This window comes from Rousettus aegyptiacus, unplaced genomic scaffold (assembly GCF_014176215.1).
Source record: "Rousettus aegyptiacus isolate mRouAeg1 unplaced genomic scaffold, mRouAeg1.p scaffold_m13_p_8, whole genome shotgun sequence".
Taxonomy (NCBI): Eukaryota; Metazoa; Chordata; class Mammalia; order Chiroptera; family Pteropodidae; genus Rousettus; species Rousettus aegyptiacus.
Genome location: NW_023416311.1, coordinates 72101212 through 72123342, shown reverse-complemented (window position 1 = coordinate 72123342; position 22131 = coordinate 72101212). Strand labels below are relative to the sequence as shown.

The window sequence follows — 22131 nt, the reverse complement described above, 5'->3', positions numbered from 1 at the left end:
ATCCTCATCAATGCTTATTGTCTATTTAATCATAGTCATCCTAGTAGGTCGAAGTAGTATTTCATTGTGGTTTTGATTTGTATTTCCCTAATAACTAATGATGTTGAACATGTTTTCATGTGCTTATTAGCTGTTTGTGTTTTTTTTTTTTTTTGAGACATGTCTATAAAGTCATGTTTAAATTGTGTTGACTTTTGTTCTTTTTATATTCTGGATATTAAATCCTTATTTGATGTACAGTTTGAAAATATTTTCTCCTTTTCTGTAGATTCTTTTCAATGTCTCATTGATGTCCTTCAGTGAATATAAGCTTTAAATTTTGATGAAGTCCAATTTATTTATTTATTTTTTGCTAGTGCTTTTGGTAGCATATCTAAGAATCCATTGACAAATCCAAGGTCATGAAGATTTGATCTCTATGTTTTCTTCTGAGAGTTGTATGGTTTAGCCCTTACATTTAGGTTGTTGATCCATTTTGAGTTAATTTTATACATGGTGCTGGGAGGTAGGGTCCAACTTCATTCTTTTGCATTTGTTAGTCCAGTTATCCCAGCACCACTTGTTGAGGTGATGTCTTATTCTTGTGAATCCAGAGAGTAGTACAAGTCTCCCCACATACACAGGTATCCAAGTAAATACCGCACATAGCAGTATCTTCAAATATGTCGTTTCTAGAAAATGTTTTTGGGTATATGAAAGGCTTTCATTTGAAAATATGAAAATGCTTAATGAATTGATTAATGAATTGAATTAATAATTAAAAAACTGTGTGTTGCTTTCTAGATCAACTCTTTCCTAATCTGGACAAGTTCCTGTGTCTGAAAGAATTGTCTGTGAATCTGGATAAACAAAATGTTTTTTCAGTCATTCCTGAAGAATTCCTAAATCTCCACCATATGGAGAAATTAGTGATCCAAATTTCAGCTGAGGTTGGTCCTTCCAAACTAGGTAAGTAAGCATGGCACTTTGATTTACTTGTTTTTATATCACTTGGAAAAAGTTCTTGACCAATAATTCACTTAAGAGTTAAAGCTTCTGTGGATCTGTGTGTGTAGCCTGTATCCATGGTAAATTGAATAGCATTTTCATTTAGAATGCAGAGAGCTATTTGTAATTATTGAGCCTTTACTACATGCTAGGTATTGTTCCAGGTACTTTACCAATATTAATCTTCATATCCATTAACTTCATATCATTTAATCTTCATATCCATTCTATGAGGTAAGGTACCATTATTCCCACTTTACAGCTGGGGAAATTGAGATATAACGAGGTTAAGTAATTTGCTTGAGGACACCCAGCTAATGAAATGGTAGATTTGTGATTCAAACACAGGAATTCTGACTACTACTAAGTGTGTGCTCTTAACCACTGGTATACTGGCTTTCCAAAATAATTTGTAGTTATTTTAAGTTGTTTTTACATTGTAACTTACAGATCTGCCCAATTAAGTAGAAGGAAATATGCTGATTGGTAGCAACAGGAAGCATGTCCCTGTTTTTCTCACCAGCCTATCTTCATGGTTGGTTGATGAGCAACTTGTGCAGCCATCTTTCTTAAATATATCATTTAGCAAAATGACTTAGGCATCATCAATTCCTTAGTTTAATAGACTGAACACTAAGGACTGAAGAAATGTAAATTCTATGGAATTGGCATGCAGAGTTGCATGCAATAGAATTCACTGAAACTGCTAGTGGTAATTTTCTTGCATTTGTCAGCAATTTTTGCATCAAATTAGGTTTTGTTTCAGAATTGTCATTGCTTTTATGTTTCTTTGTATAGTATTCCTATTGTGTAAATGTCATGTGCACACTTAGAGATGTTAGGATATTAAAGCTGAAGGTGACTTTACTGATGCAGTGCCCTTATTTTACAGAAGAGAAAATTAATCCTCAAAAAGGGTCAGTAACTACATGTCCAAGTTCATATAGCTCGCTAGTTCATTGCAGACCCTGTACTTACGCTCAAAGTGGCCTGATTCTTGGATCATTACATCATGGTGCTTTAATTCAGTATTGTTGAACCAAAATAATTATGTGGCTAATCCTGATAGAAATTTGCAATCTTCTCTAATTTCTTAAATCATTGATATTTTACAGTTAAATTAATTCAGAATTCTCCAAACCTTCATGTTTTCCACCTAAAATGTAATTTTTTTTCGGATTTTGAGTCTCTCATGACTGTACTTGCTTCCTGCAAGAAACTCAAAGAAATTAAGCTTTCTGGAGCATTTTTTGAAGCCATTCCATTTGGTAAGAACTGTAATCATACAATTTTGTTTAGGATGCTTCTGTGGACAGTCATTTTAAGCACTTTTTTAAAAAATCCAAATTTTAAATATGCAGTTGATGTCAGAAAACTACTATGATATCTGATCTTAAATGAATTATCAAATGTTACATTTGTTTCTAGAAGTTTAAATATTTCTGTTATCAGAATTATTTCCTGAGCAAAGATTTGTTTTATCTACTTAGTCATGCTAATTAATTCAATCTGAATTATTGTATTAATTTTTGTCACTTAAAAAATATTCTTTAATACAATCTAGGTATAGCTGACATAACTAGATTTTTGTTTTCCCTTTTACAGTCCTCATTTTGCCAAATTTTATTTCTCTGAAGATATTAAATCTTCATTTCCAACAATTTCCTGATAAGGAAATATCTGAAAAATTTGGTATGTTTGCAAAACACTGCCTTTTACTTATTCTTTATTCTCTTCTCCACAAAATCCTTCATCTCCTATTTTACAATTAGTTACAATAAATCATGTTATATATTAGCTTCCCTAGCTAATTAGAAGGGACAGTGTGGCTGAGCTTTCACTCTCCAAATGCCTTGATCTCATTTGATCTCATTCAAAGCAATGTGCTCAGAGTACCTTATTTCTTAGAACCCATATGTGTTATTACTGGACAATGTGATTTCATTATCAGGTATCCATTTAAACATGTTAAGTCTGTGTTTAAAAGACTTCTGAGATATAAAGAAAACCATCTTTAAGGTTAAGAAAACTCAGTATATAAAAACTTGGATTTAAAAAAATTACAGAAAGAGCCTATTTTATTTTTCGATTACAAAAGTAACAGATGCTCATAGAAAAAAATTGACAGATGTTAAGATAAACTGAGGCATATTAAAAGCTTTAAGCATTTACTTGAGCAAAAATGGATTTGAATTGGGCAGCTTCCCTCTCCTTTCTAGCAGAAAGGAGCTCTGAGAAGCTGTACAGAATGACTTTTATAGGCAGAAGGGAGGAGGGACAGGAATTCATACTAGGTAAAAAAGTAGGTTGATTATTGCAAGGTTACTTCTCCGTAGGCGATGGCAGGGGTCTATCAGGATGATTGCCTAATTAGTGCTGCTCAGGCAATTTCTGATTGGTTTGATTCCATTTATGGGAGAGCCAAAACTCAAAATCTTTGGTGGCATGGGGCTTGGCATAAGCATTTTGGGTTTCAGTGAAGATAAGGACTGTTGAGCAGTAGTGCTTCTCAAACTTTGACATGCTTAAGGATCACCGGGATCTCTTCCTTTTCCTGTCTTTTCTTCCTTTAGAGGTAGCAACGTGGGTGGGGGAGGAGCACAAAGGCTGAACAACCAAGGAGGTTGTTATATACAACAGGTTCATTAAGCAAGCACACTGAGTATAATGAGAGCCAAGTTTCCTCACTGTTAAAGAATTTATGAACATTGAAAGGGGAGGCTAGAAAGAATTTTGAGGTATTAAATTAGAACTTGAAATATTGGTGTAGACTCATGGTTTTTAACCTATTCACACAGAGCAATATATACAAATATATAGATATCCATTTCTCTCTATATATATCCATACACACACATATATACATACTTCTCAGTTCAGTCAACTGAGAGACTAGAAAGCACCTTAATAGCAATGAGCACACCAAACGCTTAGGCCTTGACTTCTAAATACTGGCTTCCCTAAAAGGAACCAAGGTTCTTGGAGAAACGGAGGATATAAGAATTGGGATGGGGAAAGTAAAAGATAAGCCTGGAACATTGTTTTATGAAAGAAAGTGTTCAAAACATTTTCAGGTGTGAGGCCTCAAATAGCTTTCTAGGCATCAAGTGATCCATAATATTGCGGCAAAGGAGAGATCAAAGTGAAAGGGAAAGCTAGGAGAGTGGTCGACTGTGAGGTTTTAATGCTGGGAGGCAGACGTAGAAATCACTGAAATAGCAGCACAGGTGGGATTGAAAGGAAGGGGGCTGAAGGCATTGAGGAGCTAAGAGAGTATCCTGGAGGCCCACGGAAGCTTTGGTCTAAAAGAAGAAATGGTATGTGATAGGCATTCTGGATTCTAGTGCAGAAAAGACTGACTGGGGTAGGGTAGAGGAATGGTGGCCCAGAGGTAGCAATGAAGATTAAGGTGTAGGCTGAACCCTTTCTCTTGCCTTTGGATAGGAAGAGGAACAGCCTCTTTGCTACATGGGGCATTCTGGACTGTGCATGATTTGGAGGCTGTAGATTACCGTTGTTTGGGAATATAGTATGGAAAACAGCTTCTTTTCCCTCTTCCAATAGCCTGTACTTTAAGCTCTCTTAGTAACCTGGAAGAACTGATCCTTCCTACTGGGGATGGGATTCATCAAGTGGCCAAACTGATCATCCAGCAGTGTCAGCATCTTCAATGTCTCCGCGTTCTCTCATTTTTCCAGACTTTGAATGATGACAGTATCATGGAAATTGGTGAGTTAACCGCAAACAAAATGTTTCAGCCTACATGAAAGCCGGTTATATTACTCAAGTTCTTTGCTGCAAAATGTCTATAAAAACTTTTGTCTCTTTAAAACTTTTCAATCTGCTTCCTCAATTTCACTATCTTATTGTTCCCTCTATGTCCTGTGGATTTAGGTTCACTGTGGTCAGATTTGGAAGTAAAAGATGGTCTCCCATTTGAGACTACACAGACCCCCAAGTCTGTATTCTTGGCACCTAGCATTTCAGATGCTTGGTGACATACCTTCCATATACTTCTTTTTAAAGTATTTTTTTTTAATTGTTAATTCACATACAGAAAAGTACACAAATCACAAGTGTACAACTCAATGAATTTTAATTTTCTCAGTACCTGTCTCTAAAGGTAGTCATGCTACAGTCATGGATTCCAGAAACCAAACCTAACATTTGCCTAAACTAGGAAAAAAATTTAGCCATTAAAAATAGAGCAAAAACTGTGCTAGATATCCACTTCCAAAGTAAAGTCAACCTAATTGAGGACTTACTGTATGCTGGGCTGTCATATCCTTCAGAGCCCTCAGTAACAGGAGGAGCCCTTCTGGGCAAAAGGTGAATAGCAGCAGTGAGAAGACATGGTCTGAGAAAGTCATATCCTATTTTTTGTTAAAGGAGGGATGTAGTTGCCACAATCTCTAATGTCCTTTGTAACAGTCTGCTTCTTAGACATGCTGCACTTTGACATTTGTCCTCCTGTGAGACCAAAAGTCCAAATTTGCACAGAATGACAACTCTCACAGCAAAAGTAGCTTCACTGCTCTAAGGCAGGGGTCTCCAACCCCCAGGACATGGACCAATACCAGTTCATGGCCTGTTAGGAATTGCACTGCACAGCAAATGAGCAGTGGGTGAGCAAATGAAGCTTCACCTGTATTTGCAGCTACTTCCCAGCCCTAGTATCACCACCTTAGCTCTACCTCAGATCAGGCATTAGAGTCTCATAAGAGCACCAGTCCCTGGTGCCAAAAAGGTTAGGGACTGCTGCTTTAGGGCATAATTTTATTTCTCTGGTTTCTGCTTTTCGCTTGGGTTTTGGCTGAGCTGTTACTGTCAGCTCTTTGGGATTTTTAAGGAGCTATTTAAAAAATATTTTATTGGGGATTTTCTATGTTCAGTGGTGGTAGTGTTCAAATAACCTAGTCTACCATTATTTTTTTTAAAAAAAGTTTATGATTCCATTCTCATAAATGTTTTTTGCCTTTATAGCCAAGATAGCAATCAATGGAGGTTTCCAGAAACTTGAGGACTTAAATCTTTCAATCAATCACAAGATTACAGAGGAAGGATACAGAAATTTCTTTAAAGCACTGGACAACCTGCCAAACTTGCAAGAGTTGACTATTTCCAGGCATTTCACAGAATGTATCAAAGCTCAGGCCACAACAGTCAAGTCTTTGAGTCAATGTATCTTACGGCTCCCAAGCCTCATCAGACTTAACATGTTAAGTTGGCTACTGGATGAAGAAGACATCACACTGCTTACTTCCATGAAAGAAAAACATCCTCAATCTAAATATTTAATTATTCACTGGAAATGGGTACTGCCATTCTCTCCAATTATTCAAAAATAGAAGATTTAGCTTAAAACTGCTCAATCTAGAAAATTTTTGTCAACGATTCTAAAAACCTAATTATCCAAAAACATTTTAAATATTGCATTCAAAAGAATGTAAAATATGTAAGGCATGTAAGAAAAACAACTCTGCTTGCCTATCACTGAGCTTAAGAAATTGATTATTACCGTTACCTCTGAAGTCCCTGAATGATCATCCTCAATTAAAGATCAGCCCTTTATCATCCAGGATCAGCACTGTTTCCATGCTAACTATGGTAAAGAGTAACAAACAGGAAGAGGGTTGGGGGAAGTAGACCAATCTATCTTAAAGCAACAATATGCAAGTAGTAATCAAGTTATATATCAAATGACTAACTTAAGGGTTTAATCAGCTTCATAGTTAAATGTAAGAATTCACTTTAACTTCAGCTGAATCGTTTGTGGGCAAAGAGGTACTCCTTAATCCTTGTAGGACCTGTTTTGTATATTGAACTGGTATAGTAGAGTTCACTTATACCTTCCACTTATCCACTGCCAATGTGAAGAACAAATAGGATTTAGGGAAAAATGCTTTTTTATTCCAGAGGCTTTTGTTCCAACATTACCGTCTAAGCAAAAAATGCAGAATAGAATTTAGCATTACTAGAGATTAGCTAAATTTGTGTTCTCTAGAAAATTGAGTCAATGTTTTCTTAGATAACCATGTTTGAGAGTTTAACATATGCTATAATGACCTTAGAATTTTCTTATAAACCCACTTTGCTTGGGGAGAACGAATTCTGTCTCTGCAGTAACTTCATATGGCTCAAGGTATTACTTTTAATGTGGATGTCTAACATCTATATCTGTGTCCAGAATTTCACGTCTACCAATTAAGCAGATGACCATTCCCAATATATGATGCTGGTATAAGTTAAAAATTAGGTAAAATTTGATACAATGTTTTTTCATTTTTACCAAGGAAAAAGCCAATCCTTCCCTCCCACCCCGTGTATGAAATATACAGACAGTATATATGGTATGATCCCATTTGTTAAAAAAATACACTCATTTCTAGATGCATTAAGAATTTTTGAAAGAATGCACAAGAAAATGTTAATAGTGGTTAACTCTAGGAAGGGGACTGGACAGCATTCTTTCTACTTTTTCCTTTTCTGTTTTTTGTTTTACAAGTACCTGTACTCTTTTTATATTTAAAATAAAATATGAAACTAGTTTAGCATTGCAATATTGAGAAGCTACCTTGGGAAGGAGCGATTACTAGAAGGGCAAGATGGGTTATCTGATTTTATGTGTAATACTTTTATAATCAGAAAGGTTTAAAGTATTATAGTCCAATCAGGGGACAGAAACTACATAGTAATTTGAATGGATAATGTTTACTATAAAGTTATTAACTGTAACAGGAATTAAGAGACTGCTAAGCAGATATAAGGAACAGCCTGTAGCCTCTTCACCCTAGGCTCAGACTGAGCACCCAAAAAATGAACTCCCGAGCTGAGACACAGACCTCCAATGGAAAGGGCACAGCCATGGATGACAGAGGCTTGCAGAGTTGCAGCCTGAGGAGATGTTAGCTTGGGGCGTTACCTTAGCTGAGAAGGTACCTTGGGTGTGTCAGGGGAAGCCATTCGTGTGAGGGTACAGTGTGCTGCTAGCCACTAGCCAGGCACTGCATGAGGTGTGCCCAGTTGGAGCTGGGTGCCATAAAAAACCATGTGCTGCAGGGATCTGCTAGAGGGGCACACTGGAAGCAGGAAAAGAAGTCCCTTGTTCTGCTAGTGCTCACCAGCACTCTCTACTGACAAAGCTTCACACTGTGCCTGCTGACAGAGGGTGAGGTATCTACGGGGTACAGATTCATCATTGCAGAGTAGGCGATGAACGTTGGATTTTGACATGTGAGGCAATAGTTTGATAACTGGTACAAGTACTACTTAATAGTTCAGATGTAAACAAAGAAGAACTTAAATATCTTAAGACTGATTGTTTATATGCCCGTGCATGTTCAAGCATTCACAGAACTTCTTAAATGACATATAAGAAACTGGTAATGTTGACTGACTTCCGGAAGGAGACCAGGATAGCTAGTGGACACGGGAGGGAAGAAGGTTTGCTTTATTCTCCTGCATATCTTTTTGTACAATTTAAATTCTGTACCACTTGCATGTACTACTAAAAATACTTTAAAAACCATCAGGACTCCCTGCAAATGATTTGTCCATAGCTTCTGCTAAGGGCCTCTAGTATAAAGCTGGGGTCACCAAAGTATGGCCATAGCCTATACAGTTTATGAGCTAAGAATGGTTTTTAAAGGCTTAAAAAATAAAATATCTATATTATTCCTCTTTAGGACTCCTATGGCAACCCTCATTGCCCCGACACCTTTATGTTTCTAAACTTCTTTCATTCTGATCACATTTCTGAACCCTCTCTAATCCCTAAATCTTTCCCCTGTGCCCACACGAGTAACATGCCCTATATCATCAACCTATTCTCTAAACATTCCCTGCATCTTTTTGTTCTAACTACACTTTTTTTCAAAATTTTTAAACCAGAACCCAAATAAATGGTTAAAAAATTTAAACATTTACATATGTATACACGAAAATAACTTTCTAAAAAAGCTATATCAAATATTTTACTAATATCCAAATACAACAAAATTCCTTGTAAGAGTTGTTTGTATGCATTGTCTTCAACTGTTTCTTTCCTTTCTTATATTTCCCCCCACCAGGCTTTAACTTCCTTAATTCCACCAAAACGGCTCTTATGAGAGTTACCAATAACCATTGTTAACTTCAATGAATACTTCTCAGTCCTCATCCCATTTGACTTGTTTGGAGCATCTGACCTATCAGTAGCTTTGATGTGATCCATCACTTTCTCTCCAACACTCCATTCATTTGGTTTCCAGGGCATCCCTCTTGGGTTCCTTCCTAACTCACTGAGAGTTGTTTCCTTTGCTGCTTCCCATATCTGATCTCTAAACATTAGGAGAACCCCAAAGTTCTCTGACATATTTATTTAAATGTAATTCCTTGGCTATCTCATCTTGTTGAATGGCTTTAAATTCAATGTCTATGCTAACTTCTAAATTTTCATCTCTACCCCAGATCTCTCAACTCTTTACTCATATCCAGCTATTACAGGGCATCATGAATTCATATGTCCAAACCCAACCCCTGTCCTTCCTTTCCACCAAAGCGCTCTTTATTCAGACTTCTCCATCTCATCAAATTCCAACTTTATTCTTCCACTTGCTTAGGCCAAAAACTCTGGGCACAGTCCTGACTCCTCACTTTCACACTTCACACATTACCTACTGGCAAATCTTGAGTTCCGTTTGCAAAATATACTCATATCCAACCACTACTACCCACTGGTCTTAACTAGTTGCCCTGCTTCCTCCCTTGAAACTTTATGAACTATTTTCAACGTTAACAGTCAAAAATCTCTTTTTATAAATCAGACCATCTGCACCTTCGGTTCGAAACCCTCCAGTGGATCCCTAGCTCAAAGTGAATAAAGACAATGGCCTACAAATGACCCCTGGCTACCCCACTTATCTCCATCTCTTTAATCTCTCCTCCTTGCTCACTTCCATTCAGCCACAGGCTGGTTTCTTTGCTGTTTCCTGAACATGCTAAACGTGCTCTTGTCTTAGAGCCTTTACACCTGTCATTTCCTTTGCTTGGAAGGTTCTTCCTCTACTAACGTAAATAGCTCTAATTTCCTTCAGGTATCTGCTCAAATGTCACCTCGATGAGTTTTCTGATCTTTCTCAAAAAGCAGCCCCATTTTCAATGTCATTCTGCCTAACCCCTTTCCCTGCTTCACTTTTCTCTACAGCATCTGTCACTATCTACCTCCTTAGAAAGTTCATTTCCTTACCCCTAGCTGGTTCCTACTACTGTAAGCAGGAACTTTCATCTGTTTTGTTCACTGCTGTCTCCCAAGCACCTAGAATAGCGCCTAGCACACAAAGTTAAAGACTTACTGAAAAGATTTTCCTGAACCTACAACCACTCTTCAGCTGCATTAGATATTAAGGGAGGTAATATCCAAAACTATCTTAGAAATCAAATAAGCGGGTTTCACAACTAAATTTAACCTGGCACATACTTAGGCAATTAAAATATGCTAAATATATAAAATATTGGCTGATTGTCAAGAAAGATGGTAAAATTCCACTTACCTGTACAAGAAAGCTTAAATCACAGAACATCTCATTCTGTGAAGCTTACTTACCACGCATTGGGCATTCATTTATTCAACAAGTATGTGCTGGGTAGCTACTGATATGCTAGGCATATTTGGTTTTCCCACATAAAACATCTGAAAGAAATAGCATTTAGCATATCATCCTCGTCTCCTGCAGCTAAATGGACGAGAAGGAATCCCAGATGCCATAGTCCTCGGACTAAACTAAAACAACAGTCTCCTACCTCTCCTGAGAATATGAACTCAGAGATACAGATACAGCCAAATAGACAGATGAAACTGCAACTTAGAGATAAAGAATAAATGGTGTGGGCAATGACGTTAGGCAGCGTTCATGAGGAGGATGTGGAAGGGTCCATGGAGAGAGGCAGACAGACAAAAAAAAAAGTGCGGAGAGGAGAATGACCATATGATTTCCAAGAAAAAAACACAGCCTTGGTTCCTGACTAGCCAGGTCCAGTCCCTGTGACACTGACCTTCAGCTATGCTTTGTTTTCTAATTTTGGATTATCTGCAACACTGTTTTCCAACTGGTTGTATTTTTATAGTACTATCCCCTTACCCAAATAAGCCTGAGTAATTTTCTTTCTACAGACTCCACCTCACCACATACATTCCAAAGAAAAATATTCAGATAGTCAAGATGTAAAAAAAATTAACATTTATTTTTAAAGGCATTAATAAAGGGCTTAACATACTAAGAAAGTTACAGTATACTAATGTGCTCAATCGCAATATTGATAGATTGACTTTTCTGAACTATACGTGACCTTGAGTTTGTTTTAATCACTTACTTTTCCATTGTTCAGTTATTCAAAGTGATTATTCCCTAGAAATATCTGGCTGATTATTTAAGCATGAGTCACATGTAACAAGATGAAATGCAGATGACTGTGCCAATCAAGCGTTCATGAAGAAAATGATGAAAACTTTGCTCACATCGACCAGGACACATCAAAATACCCTTCTCCTTGGGAGAGACCTGCACCCAATTTGAAAGAAAAAAAGTCTAGATACAATTACAAAATTTAAAAATTTATTTTCTTACAAAATCGTAGAGGAGAAAATGGAAAGCAATATATTCATCGAGGTTAAGTAAAACTAGAATAAAAATCTGTGAACATACTTAATGTAATATTAATTTCGATCTTTATGGGACATGTTAAATAGACAAATTATGAAATTCATTTGGAAGAGTAAATGAACAAAAATATTTTTTTAAAAATTTAAGCACTAGTATTTAATCAGTCTTAACAGAATTTAAAATATTACAAAACAATGATCAAAACTATGTTTTAAAAATGATAGTAATTACAACAATGCATACATTTTCCAACTACAATATGAAACTAAAAAATATTCCTAACTACCCAGAAATTAAAACATGTATTAAATATTTCTAGAGTTGGAAACAAACCTATCTAGAAATTTGATAGGTTATCTAGAAAATTGTAATTCTACATAATCGAATCTATAAAAAAATCTACATAAATTGTAATTCTACATAATAGAATCTATAGAATTAAAGCACTGTTCAGATGGAAATTTATGGTCTTAAAATATCCATTTTAATAAATAATAGTTAAGCAATTTTAAAAACTTATAAGGAAAGCAGAAAGAAGAAATTAATCCCTGGTATGTCATCTGGGTCCATGGAACCCAATTTTAGTTTGAGTTTCTTTTTCAAGCAGTCCTAACTATGTATAAGGATTCATAACTCAGTTTATTAGAGGTCTGGCAAAGAACAAAGAAAATTAACTTCTTGAAACATTGTTATTCTTCAGCCCAGGATTTATTATAACTCACTGTGATAGCTAGCCTTCAAGATGGTCCCCAATGATTCCTGCCTTCTGGTATTCATGCCCTTGTGTAATCTCCTCTGACTGACTGTGGGATGGACTTCTTGAGAAAAGGTAGAAGTAATGATGTGTGCTTCAGAGACTAAGTTCTATAAGTGTACAGTATGGTGTTGCTCATTCTCTACTGGATCACTCACTCTGGGGAAGCAAGCTGCCAGGAGCCTCAAGTAGCAGGTACTGAGGCCTCCTGACAACCATGTTAATGAGCTTGGGAGCAGATCCTCTAGCCCCAGTAGAACCATGAGATGACTACAGTCTTGAGGCTGACAACCTGACTGCAGCCTCATGAGAACCATGTAGCTAAGCTGCTCATAGATTCCTCACCTACAGAAACTAGAGACAATAAATTTGTGTTAAAAGGTGCTAAATTTGGGGGTACTCTGTCATGCAGCAATATGTAATACACTCACCAGCTACCTCCAACTATGCTCTTAAAAAAAAAAAAACAAGACTAATAAGAACATGGAAGGATGGAATCATCTAAAAAGATGAAAGAAACCATGAGTAGTGATATTAAAGCATCATTATTACATCATCCTTTAATTATCGTATTCTGTTGCCCAAAGTATTGGATTATCTTTTAAGAAGTTTTAATGGAAGTTGGAGGATACCATCCTTGTAGTCTACTTCCCCCAAGCGTTCCTTGAACACAGATGTCATGTCTGTGTTCAGATTTTTCCATTTTCTGTCCATAACAGAAAACAGAAAAATTGACAGAAGTCACTTCATAATAATTAAACCATTAGAAGATGAATATAAAAAGAAAGCAACATTCAGACCAGTGAATGGAAAACTGTGGCCTAAAATTTCCACTATTTAACCCATTAAGAAAAAAATTCTGATCCTACTCTAGACTAATGATGATGGTGAACTGTTCATATAAGCAAAGTCTCAGGTCTTCAGATGACATGACATACTCGGGTAAATTTTCTCAAATCAAGAATTGATATATTTCTGAGAACAAAAGGAAATATGGTAGAATCATCCAGTTAATCAACAGGATTTTATAATATTTTGATAAAATTCCATCTCATACTGATAAAAGGACACGTGACATTATTCTTTAATCTTTTATGATACTTGTGTATCAAAATTTACTTGATGGTTTGTAAGTAGATAAACGTGGAAGACAGATGTATATAAAAGTCACTGGAAGGTAACAGATGATGTAGAAATGAAAAACAATAACTGGACTGATCATTCTAACTGCTGTTTATAAATGTAAAATTAAAATGTTTTGCTGTTATGCAACAAAGAAGATAGCTAACATGTTTATTCAACAAAATTATGAGCCATGAAGTTTTCAAAAGTACTACATTTTGATGAAGCAAGTGCATGAATAAGCAGAGAAATAACAAAGCTAGAATACAGTAGAGATGCATTTGAAGTCTAGAATCAGTATTTATCAGATAAACATATTCCAGGTTCATGAATTATAACTAGTGAACCATTAGCTGCAAAGAATGTCATGTATTTTGGATGGATATATATACACACACACATATATATATACTGTATAAATTCAAAACCAGGAAAATATGGTATAAAAATGTGGGTTTGTTTTATTTGAATTCTTATTAAAATGCTAACAAAGTTATTTTCACTATCTCTATTCTTCTATATGCTGTTTATAAAATGACTTAAAAAGAAATACAGTTGATTTTCGTTATTCACAGCAGTTATGTTCTAAAAAGTCATCATCAACACTGCATTTATGAACACTATGCCATTGCTCCTAGAAGAAATATAGGGCTATGTTCCTGCAAGCTTCTGGTCACATTTTTATCAACCTGTTTTATGTGTTTCTGTTGAAAGACACATGATTTAATACATATTGTCGATTCATTAACATTGAACTCAACGACCAACAGCATTATAACTCATGCCTGAATAAAGCTTATCAAACACATGTATTTTTTCTGTAAGGCATGTCACAGCCTTTTTGCACTTGGGAACACTAGATAGCACATCGGCACAATGCTTGTGGGTCATTTTAAAGAGTAAACTCAAAATGTGAAAAATGTAGCACTAAGATTATGAAAACGACACTCATTTATAGTATGAGAACTGAAACAAGAAAACAGAATTGCTCAACCTCAGCTGGGAATATTTGTGTCAGGTGACTCAAATTTTTCATTTCTCAGCATGTGTCAATGAATGGTAGTAAAAGTGCCACAAACACTGATTATGGGGTTACAGATAAATTTTAGCAAGCAGGCAAATTTGCAGATACAGAATCTGTGAATAAGGAAAATCTACTGTATATAAAATTTAATCAGCAAAAATTTAAGAGTTAACACAAATATCTAAAATGATAATAGGGAAATAATCATATAGAGATAGAGAAAAAAGTTAAACAAAAACATTAGAAGAAAACCCAAAAGCCATAAAAAGTGATGAATCTGATTATATGAAAAGCAATCGTTTCTGTCAAAATGACAACTGCTATTACTATTAGCAAGGTCAAACAAAATGATAAACCAGAAAAAAGTATGTACAACTCATATTACAAAGATATGGTTATAAAGAATTCTTAAAAATCAAAAAGGAAAAATACATATTCCAGTTGAAAAGTGGGCAAAGGTAGTGTTCATAAAGTTTTCAGAAAAGACACAAAGCTCTTAAACATATGAAAAGGTACTGAACTGCACAATAAGATAAATAATTATAAATACAATGAGACTACTATTTTCAACCATTAGACTGACAAAAGATCCGAAGGCTTGATAAATTATTGGCTAGACTGTGGGAAATAAACTCTTAATGTTGGTAGAATATAAATTAATACAATCTCTACTAAGAACAATTTAGCAAAGATCTATTAAAATTATAAATGGATAACCTCTTTAATCCAGCAGGTCTATTTCTAGAATCTAATTCTAGGTTGGAATTCTAGATTCCAATTCTACTTAGATAATCCTACAAAAAGAATGTAAAAGAATACAGTTTATAATAGTAAGTAGCAAACAATTGCAAACAGCCTAAACTTCTATCCATAAGAGCTATAAGTATGGTATACATCTATGTATAAGAATATCCTGCAACTGTGTAAAACAAGAGTTTTATTTACTGATATAGAGTAAATATATATCTCAATACAAATAAGAAATATTGAGGAAAAAGCACTTACCTGTTAAAGAATACTGTATGAATTACCTATAAAAACAAAAAAAGTTTAAAAGAATAACAATGATAGATTTAACAGATTTTACATACTTTTTATTGTCAATAAATGTAAACAGCACAAAACTAGAAAAAATACAAAAGGGTATATTGTGAAGTCTCCCTGACATGCCCTTGTCTTCTAATCCCTCTTCAGAGGTAACTTGAGTATCGCCCTGAGATGATAATTCAATACATACATGTGTGTAAATACAAATTTAAAGAAATACCAGATATCATAATACATATAGTTCTGCATCTTATTTTCATTTAAAAATATCTTCCCATCAGATTGCTATATATAACAAGCAACAATGTAGTTAAACACAAAAAAGAATTAAACTGAATATTAGTTCAAATTTTAGAACTTTTATAAAAAGAAACAATGAAGAAAGAAATAATTAAACTATAATGCATAGATACTCTAACAATTAGATAAGTATGAAGAATCAGGTCATTATTAACTAGTTTGTTCTTTTGCAGAAGCAATATGACAACATATGATGATCTACAGAACTATTTAGAAACGGAAGCCCAATATCTGAAATTAATCATCAATACACAAAATAATCCTATGGAACTATGTTAAACAAAAAAAGCCCAAAGTATTTATTGTCGTGTAGAAGTACATAATAACCCAAAATTTAACTATTAATCTTATATACTTGCAAGATATAGAGTGTAATATCATAGTACATTTTGTTTTAACCGTCACGATACAATAATCTTTCAGAAACCACTTCTAGAGGAACAGTTCCAGCAGGGCAAGCTTCTTGCATGCATTGCTTCAAGACCAGGCCAATGTGGCCAAGCAGATGGCTACATGCCAGAGGGCAAGGAGTTGGAGTTCCATCTGAGGAAAATCAAGGCCCAAAAAGGCAAATAAATCCTCCTCTGCCGTCTTAGCTCATCTAATAAAGGTGTTTATTGTGTGTGTGGAGGAACTGTGCCAAATACTGTAGACATGATGAAGAATGAGATATAGTGCCTTGCCTCTAATGACAGAAGAAAGAAAAGCTATGTAACAGAAATTAAGTAGAGAGCAGATTCAAAGACAGGAAATTATGTGGATGGGGGATAAGAAGGCTAAGTGGCATTAGGAACAGTGATAAGACATGTGAATTACCTTGGGCCTTGAAACACACTGTACTAATGATTCTGGCTTTGTATATTCTGTCTAAGACACTTTAATCCATTTCATCCTCCGCCTAATTTTTCTATGCACCTTTTTAGATTTGAATGATCTAGTGAAAAACTTCAAGTGAATGAAAATGACTAATTATACTTTCAAATGTGATGATTTATATAATTTAAAAAATACCCCTCCCAGAAATGCATTTTCCATTTTGAAAATCAAAACGGAAAATTTGCTTTTCAAGGCAACATGGAAACAGCTATCCAGAATCATAATAACATTCACAATCTTTCATCAAATAGTCATAACTCAGAAATTTACCCTAAGGCTATTAACAGCATAGAATCAAATCACTACATATTAAGATATTCACTGTAATGTTATTCAGAATGCCCAAAACTACTGAACTAAAGAAATAACTGGCATAACATATAAACAATCTGATAGAAATATATAAAAGCATTTAAAAATATGTTAAGTGGAAATACACACATGCACCCACAAAATGCTATGGCATTATATCAAAATATAGATGAATATGGACCAAAAGTGTAATATGTGAAAAAGAAGTACAATGATAGACACATAGCTTTTACTAATTTAGTTTTAAAATATTGAACATTTTTATTATGTACTTTGCAAACATATGGAAAATAGAAAAAAACAGTACAATAAACATTGATGCACAAACCATTTTTTAGATTTAATTATAGCCATGTATGCTTCATATACATACATATACATAGTTCAATCATTAAATAACATTGAAATATTATATTTCACTTCTAAATACTTTAGTATGTGAATTTATTTTTCTATAAACTATAAAGCCCTTATCACAGCTCATAAAATTAGCTATAATTATCCAATATCATTTAAAATCCAATCCATATTCAAATTTCCTCCATTCCCAAGTCTTTTCGAATCAGGGTCCAATCAAGAATGCCACACTGTATTTTACTGTTGTGTCTCTTAGGCCATTTTTAATCTAGACTAGTTACCCACTCCGTGCCATTTTTTCCTTCATGATAAAGACTTTTTGAAGAAATAAGGCCAGTTATATTCCCCATTGTGGAGCTATCTGATCATTTCTTTTGTGATGTTAATTTAACTTGCTGCTCTATCCCCAGTATTTCTGGTAAATGGGAAAGTAGATCTTAAAGGCTTGATTAAATTCCAGTCACACTTTTTTTGACCAGAATACTTCACAGGTAACACAGTGTATTGCATATTGCACCACTAATCAAAAAGCAAGTCTGCCTGTCTGACCACAGTGAAGAAAAGATTCATCACTAATTCTAAGGATCTCTTTATTGAAAAGTATGTTTTTCTTTCCACATTCCTAACCAACAAGTATTTGGTGAGATGATACTTTGATGTCATGAGAATTCTAAAGGGGATATAAAGAAACCATTTATGAAATAGTTGTGGTGTCAAAATGTCTTTAATATTTTATATTAACTTTTCTACTTTTTAACAATTTTTAAAATGTTTTCCACAAACTATACATTTATACAAAAGTAAGATTCACTTTTATAATGATGGCAGACTTACTCCTTAATTAAAATGTGAGCACCTTCCTTCTTTTTGATTTTGTTTGAAACCCTGTAATGAAAAAAAAATTTTAAAGAAATAGCAAACACATTTTATATAGATTTGAATAAACATTTTGTTTCACACAAGACATTTTAGTAATTCTATTTAACAAACTATCATCAGAAAATGTTTATAGCCTTCCAATGCTTTAAAATTGATCCCAAAGTAAATAATTGGCTGTAATTAAGAAATTTTCCTCTTCCACCAAGACCAATGATGTTCAAGAGCTCACTTGTATCTTATTTCCATCAAATAAAATATACAATTGTCATACACATTTAGTAAGATAAAACCATTAATGACTAGTACTCATTAAACGAAAACATTTTCGACATTAAAAAACATTAATACTTACATATGTATTGTTTTTCTGGTCAGACCTAATCCAAATATCTGCTCTCTCTCTTCTGGCCTCATTGCCTTCTATCTTTCCCTATATATACAGTAGCTTTCCATTTCACTACTAATCTATATCTTAGAGGCCATAAGATTTATTAAGAGTGATTTGTTATTAATGAGTACAAAAGTTATAGCGTAATGTTATTCCAATAACATTACTCTTAGTCATTTGCATTCTGCTTGGACCTCAAGAAAAAGGCAGAGGTTAAAAGCTGAACCCAAATCCTATCTATCTGGATGCTCTTGTGGGAACAGGGAATAAGCTGTCAATCGCGTGTGTTTTTGTGAAGCAATGGTTAAGAACTGTTAGCTGAGGGCCACGGTGTCTAAAAAACACTTAAGTTACTGGAAAACTTGACAATGAGTAGTGGCTTCTTTTTAGTGATAAAAATTTCAAAGAGATAAAAATACAAGGTCCAGGAAACTGCAATTTTTTCATACTTCTGAATATAAGCGTTATGTTTACATTTTAATTTATACAGCTATAAAAATAGTACTCCTAAATATAAAGATCATTTCTCTGGAAAAAATCCTATGTTAGCCCTGAATTTGTGGCAAATATTCTGGTCAAGGCTGCTTCCCCAAGAACTGGTGCTTGAATTCATGAAAGAAACAGAAACATCTGTCTTTTGTTGGTCAGGACCAGGGTTAAATGTCTATTAAAATTCTGCTAGATTTTAATAACATAGGACAATCAAGTACATGAAATAAGAATGTTTATAAATACAATTTAGCTGACTCTAATTTTCACCCACATCATCGTTCAAATCAAATATATTCTAACACATTCGTACATTCATATTTTTTAACTGTTGCTAGCTAACATTCAACATACAGTAAACTATGAACTTATTCTAAATCAGGCTTGTTATGAACCCGGCAATATTCCAGACCAGAGATTCAAGAGTTACAAGATCAACAAGATCCAAGCTCTCATGAGGCTTACATTATGCTGGACAGATACAGATAAACCAGTATGGAAAATTAAGCCAGGAATGACAAGTGCCACATAGAGAATCTAAGTGGGGTGACAGGACACAGAATGAAGGCATGTCACTTCTAGATTAGACAAGGAAGGTGCCATTTCGATTGACACCTGAATGACAAGAAGACAGACAAGTGAAATCTGAAAGAACTTGCCAGATTAAAAAACAGCTAGTGGCCCTGAAGAAGGTATAAATCAGTTATATATGAGAAAGAAAAGAGGCCGGCATTGGCAAGAACAGAGTAAGGAAGAATGTGGACTAAGATGTGTGTAAAGAAGACAGCAAGATACACATCATGTAATACTTTACAAACTAGGATAAGGGTTTTGGATTTTAACCTAAATGTGACTGCAAGTTACCAGAGAGTCTTAAAGGGATGGATATACTATGCTATACATTTTAAAATATCACTCAAGCTGCTGTATGGAGAATGGATTTGGCAGAGTGGGATATGAGATTTTATAAGCAAAAAGAACAGTTGGGATTTACTGAAGTAAGATAGGAGATAATGATGCCTTATTAGTCAGAATATAAAATAAGCTATTATAATCCATCAATAAAAAACAACCCAATTTAAAAAATAGGCAAAGGATATGAATAGACATTACTCCAAAGGATATTAATGGCTAAGCACATGAAAAGATGCTTAACATTATTTAGTCATTAGGGAAATGCACATCAAAATCACAATACGGCATCACTTCATACCCACAAGGATGTCTATAATCAAAGAGGGAGACAATAATAAATGTTGGCGAGGATGTGGAGAAATAGGGACCCTCATACACTGCTAGTGGAAATGTAAAATGATGTAGCCATTTCCAAAAACAGTTTGGCAGTTCCTCTAGAGTAACCTTTTGAGCCAACAAATTCTACTCCTACATACAACCCCCCCCAAAACTAAAAACATATGTGCTAGAATTATTCATTATAGCTCCAAAGAGAAAACAACCCAATGTCCATCAACTGATAAATGTATAAACAAATTTCAGTATATCCAAACAATGGAATGTTATTCAGCAATAAAAAGGAATGAAGTACTGTAAACATGCTACAACATGGAGGAACCTTGAGAAATTTATACCAAGTCAAAGAAGCCAGACACAAAAGGCCACATATTATATGATATCATTTATATAAAATGCCCAGAACAGGCAAATCCACAGAAATAGAAAAGTAGCTTAGTGGTTGCCAGGGTCTGGGAGGAAAGGGTATTGGAGAGTGACTGCTAATTGGGATGGAGTTTCATTTCGGGTGATGAAAATATTCTGGTATTAGATAGTGGTGGTGATTGTACAACTTTGTAAATATAATTTTAAAACTGCTGAGATTATACTTTAAAAGGGTGGATTAGATTTCAATTAAAAAAGAGGTGATAATGTCTTGAATGGGGTAGTAGCAGTAAAGAGAAAGCAAAGTGCATTGCTTCAGGATCTGTGTCTCAGTAGTCAACAGGACTTTCTTACAAATTGGATGTAGAAAATGAAGCAAAGAAAAATAAGGCTAATTCCAGTTTTGTGGCTTAAGAAATTGGTGAGGCTAGCGCACCAATGTTATTGCTTACTGAGATGTAAAAGGTATAGAAATAGATGTAAAAGACTGTATGGGATGACACTAATAGATTTGTTTTGGCTGCCATTTAGTATGAGATGTATCTAACAGACATCCATATGGTGAGGCAAAACAGGCAGCTGAATAAACAAGACCTGAAATTCAGAGCTAGACATCTGAGAACTACCAGGGCAAACATACCACTTTAAGTCATGGAGCAGATGAGGTCACCTTGTGAGAGTTTATAGAGAAGGCAAGGGGGCTCTGACTTGGACATAGGAATTTCGCTCAGGTTCAGTAGTCTCTCATTAGCAGCAAGGGATACATTCAAAGACTCCCAGTGGATGCCTGACACTGTGGACAGTACCAAATCCTATGTATACTATGTTTTTTCCTATATAGACATACCTATGATAAAGTCTAATATATAAATTAGGTCAGTATGAGTTAAACGACTAATAATAAAATAGGACTAAAATATATTGTAATAAAAGTTATGTGAGTGTGGCATTAGTAAGTAAAATTAGGTAACTTGGACACCGGCACTGTGATACTGAGTCAGTCGATCTGATAATGTAGATGGCTACTAGGCGACTAACGGGAGGGGAGCATCTACCATGCAGCTACACTGGACAAAGGGATGACTCATGTCTTGGCAGGAAGGTGGGGGATTTCATCATGCTATTCAGGACAGATGTGTAATTTAAAATTTACAAATTGTTTATTTCTGGAATTCTCTACTTATAAGTTCAGACTGCAGTTGACTGAGGGTAACTGAAAAAGTGGAAAGTGAAACTGCAGCTAAAGGAAGACTGCTTGCTGTATTGGGAAGAGGATAAAAAGTTGTTAAAGGAGTCCCAAAGGAGCAGGTGATGGCATAAAACCAGTAGATTTTATGGT

At 34.8% G+C, this 22131-nt stretch overlaps 2 protein-coding genes across 17 annotated transcripts in view; one reads left to right on the top strand and one right to left on the bottom strand.

Annotated features, from left to right (window-relative positions):
- The window catches only part of LOC107498708 (NLR family apoptosis inhibitory protein), a 44063-nt gene extending 31215 nt beyond the window's left edge, over positions 1 to 12848 (top strand). For 10 of the 13 annotated variants that reach the window (XM_016122131.2, XM_036226218.1, XM_016122132.2 and 7 more), the window contains 5 exons: positions 784 to 948; positions 2103 to 2255; positions 2593 to 2679; positions 4552 to 4716; positions 5971 to 12848. In XM_016122131.2, the coding sequence (XP_015977617.2) occupies positions 784 to 948; positions 2103 to 2255; positions 2593 to 2679; positions 4552 to 4716; positions 5971 to 6335 (935 nt within the window). In that variant the 3' untranslated portion in view covers positions 6336 to 12848. Of the gene's footprint in view, positions 1 to 783; positions 949 to 1879; positions 2049 to 2102; positions 2256 to 2592; positions 2680 to 4551; positions 4717 to 5970 lie in introns of those variants that run through there. The other 3 variants (XM_016122137.2, XM_016122138.2, XM_016122139.2) reach the window with 3 other exon arrangements.
- The window catches only part of LOC107498710 (survival motor neuron protein), a 40798-nt gene continuing 18798 nt past the window's right edge, over positions 132 to 22131 (bottom strand). The window contains exons 8-10 of one of the 4 annotated variants that reach the window (XM_036226220.1): positions 18254 to 18304; positions 15533 to 15558; positions 132 to 10657 (exon numbers count right to left, since the gene is read on the bottom strand). In XM_036226220.1, the coding sequence (XP_036082113.1) occupies positions 18257 to 18304 (48 nt within the window). In that variant the 3' untranslated portion in view covers positions 132 to 10657; positions 15533 to 15558; positions 18254 to 18256. Of the gene's footprint in view, positions 10658 to 11187; positions 13357 to 15532; positions 15559 to 15599; positions 18305 to 22131 lie in introns of those variants that run through there. The other 3 variants (XM_016122146.2, XM_016122145.2, XM_036226219.1) reach the window with 3 other exon arrangements.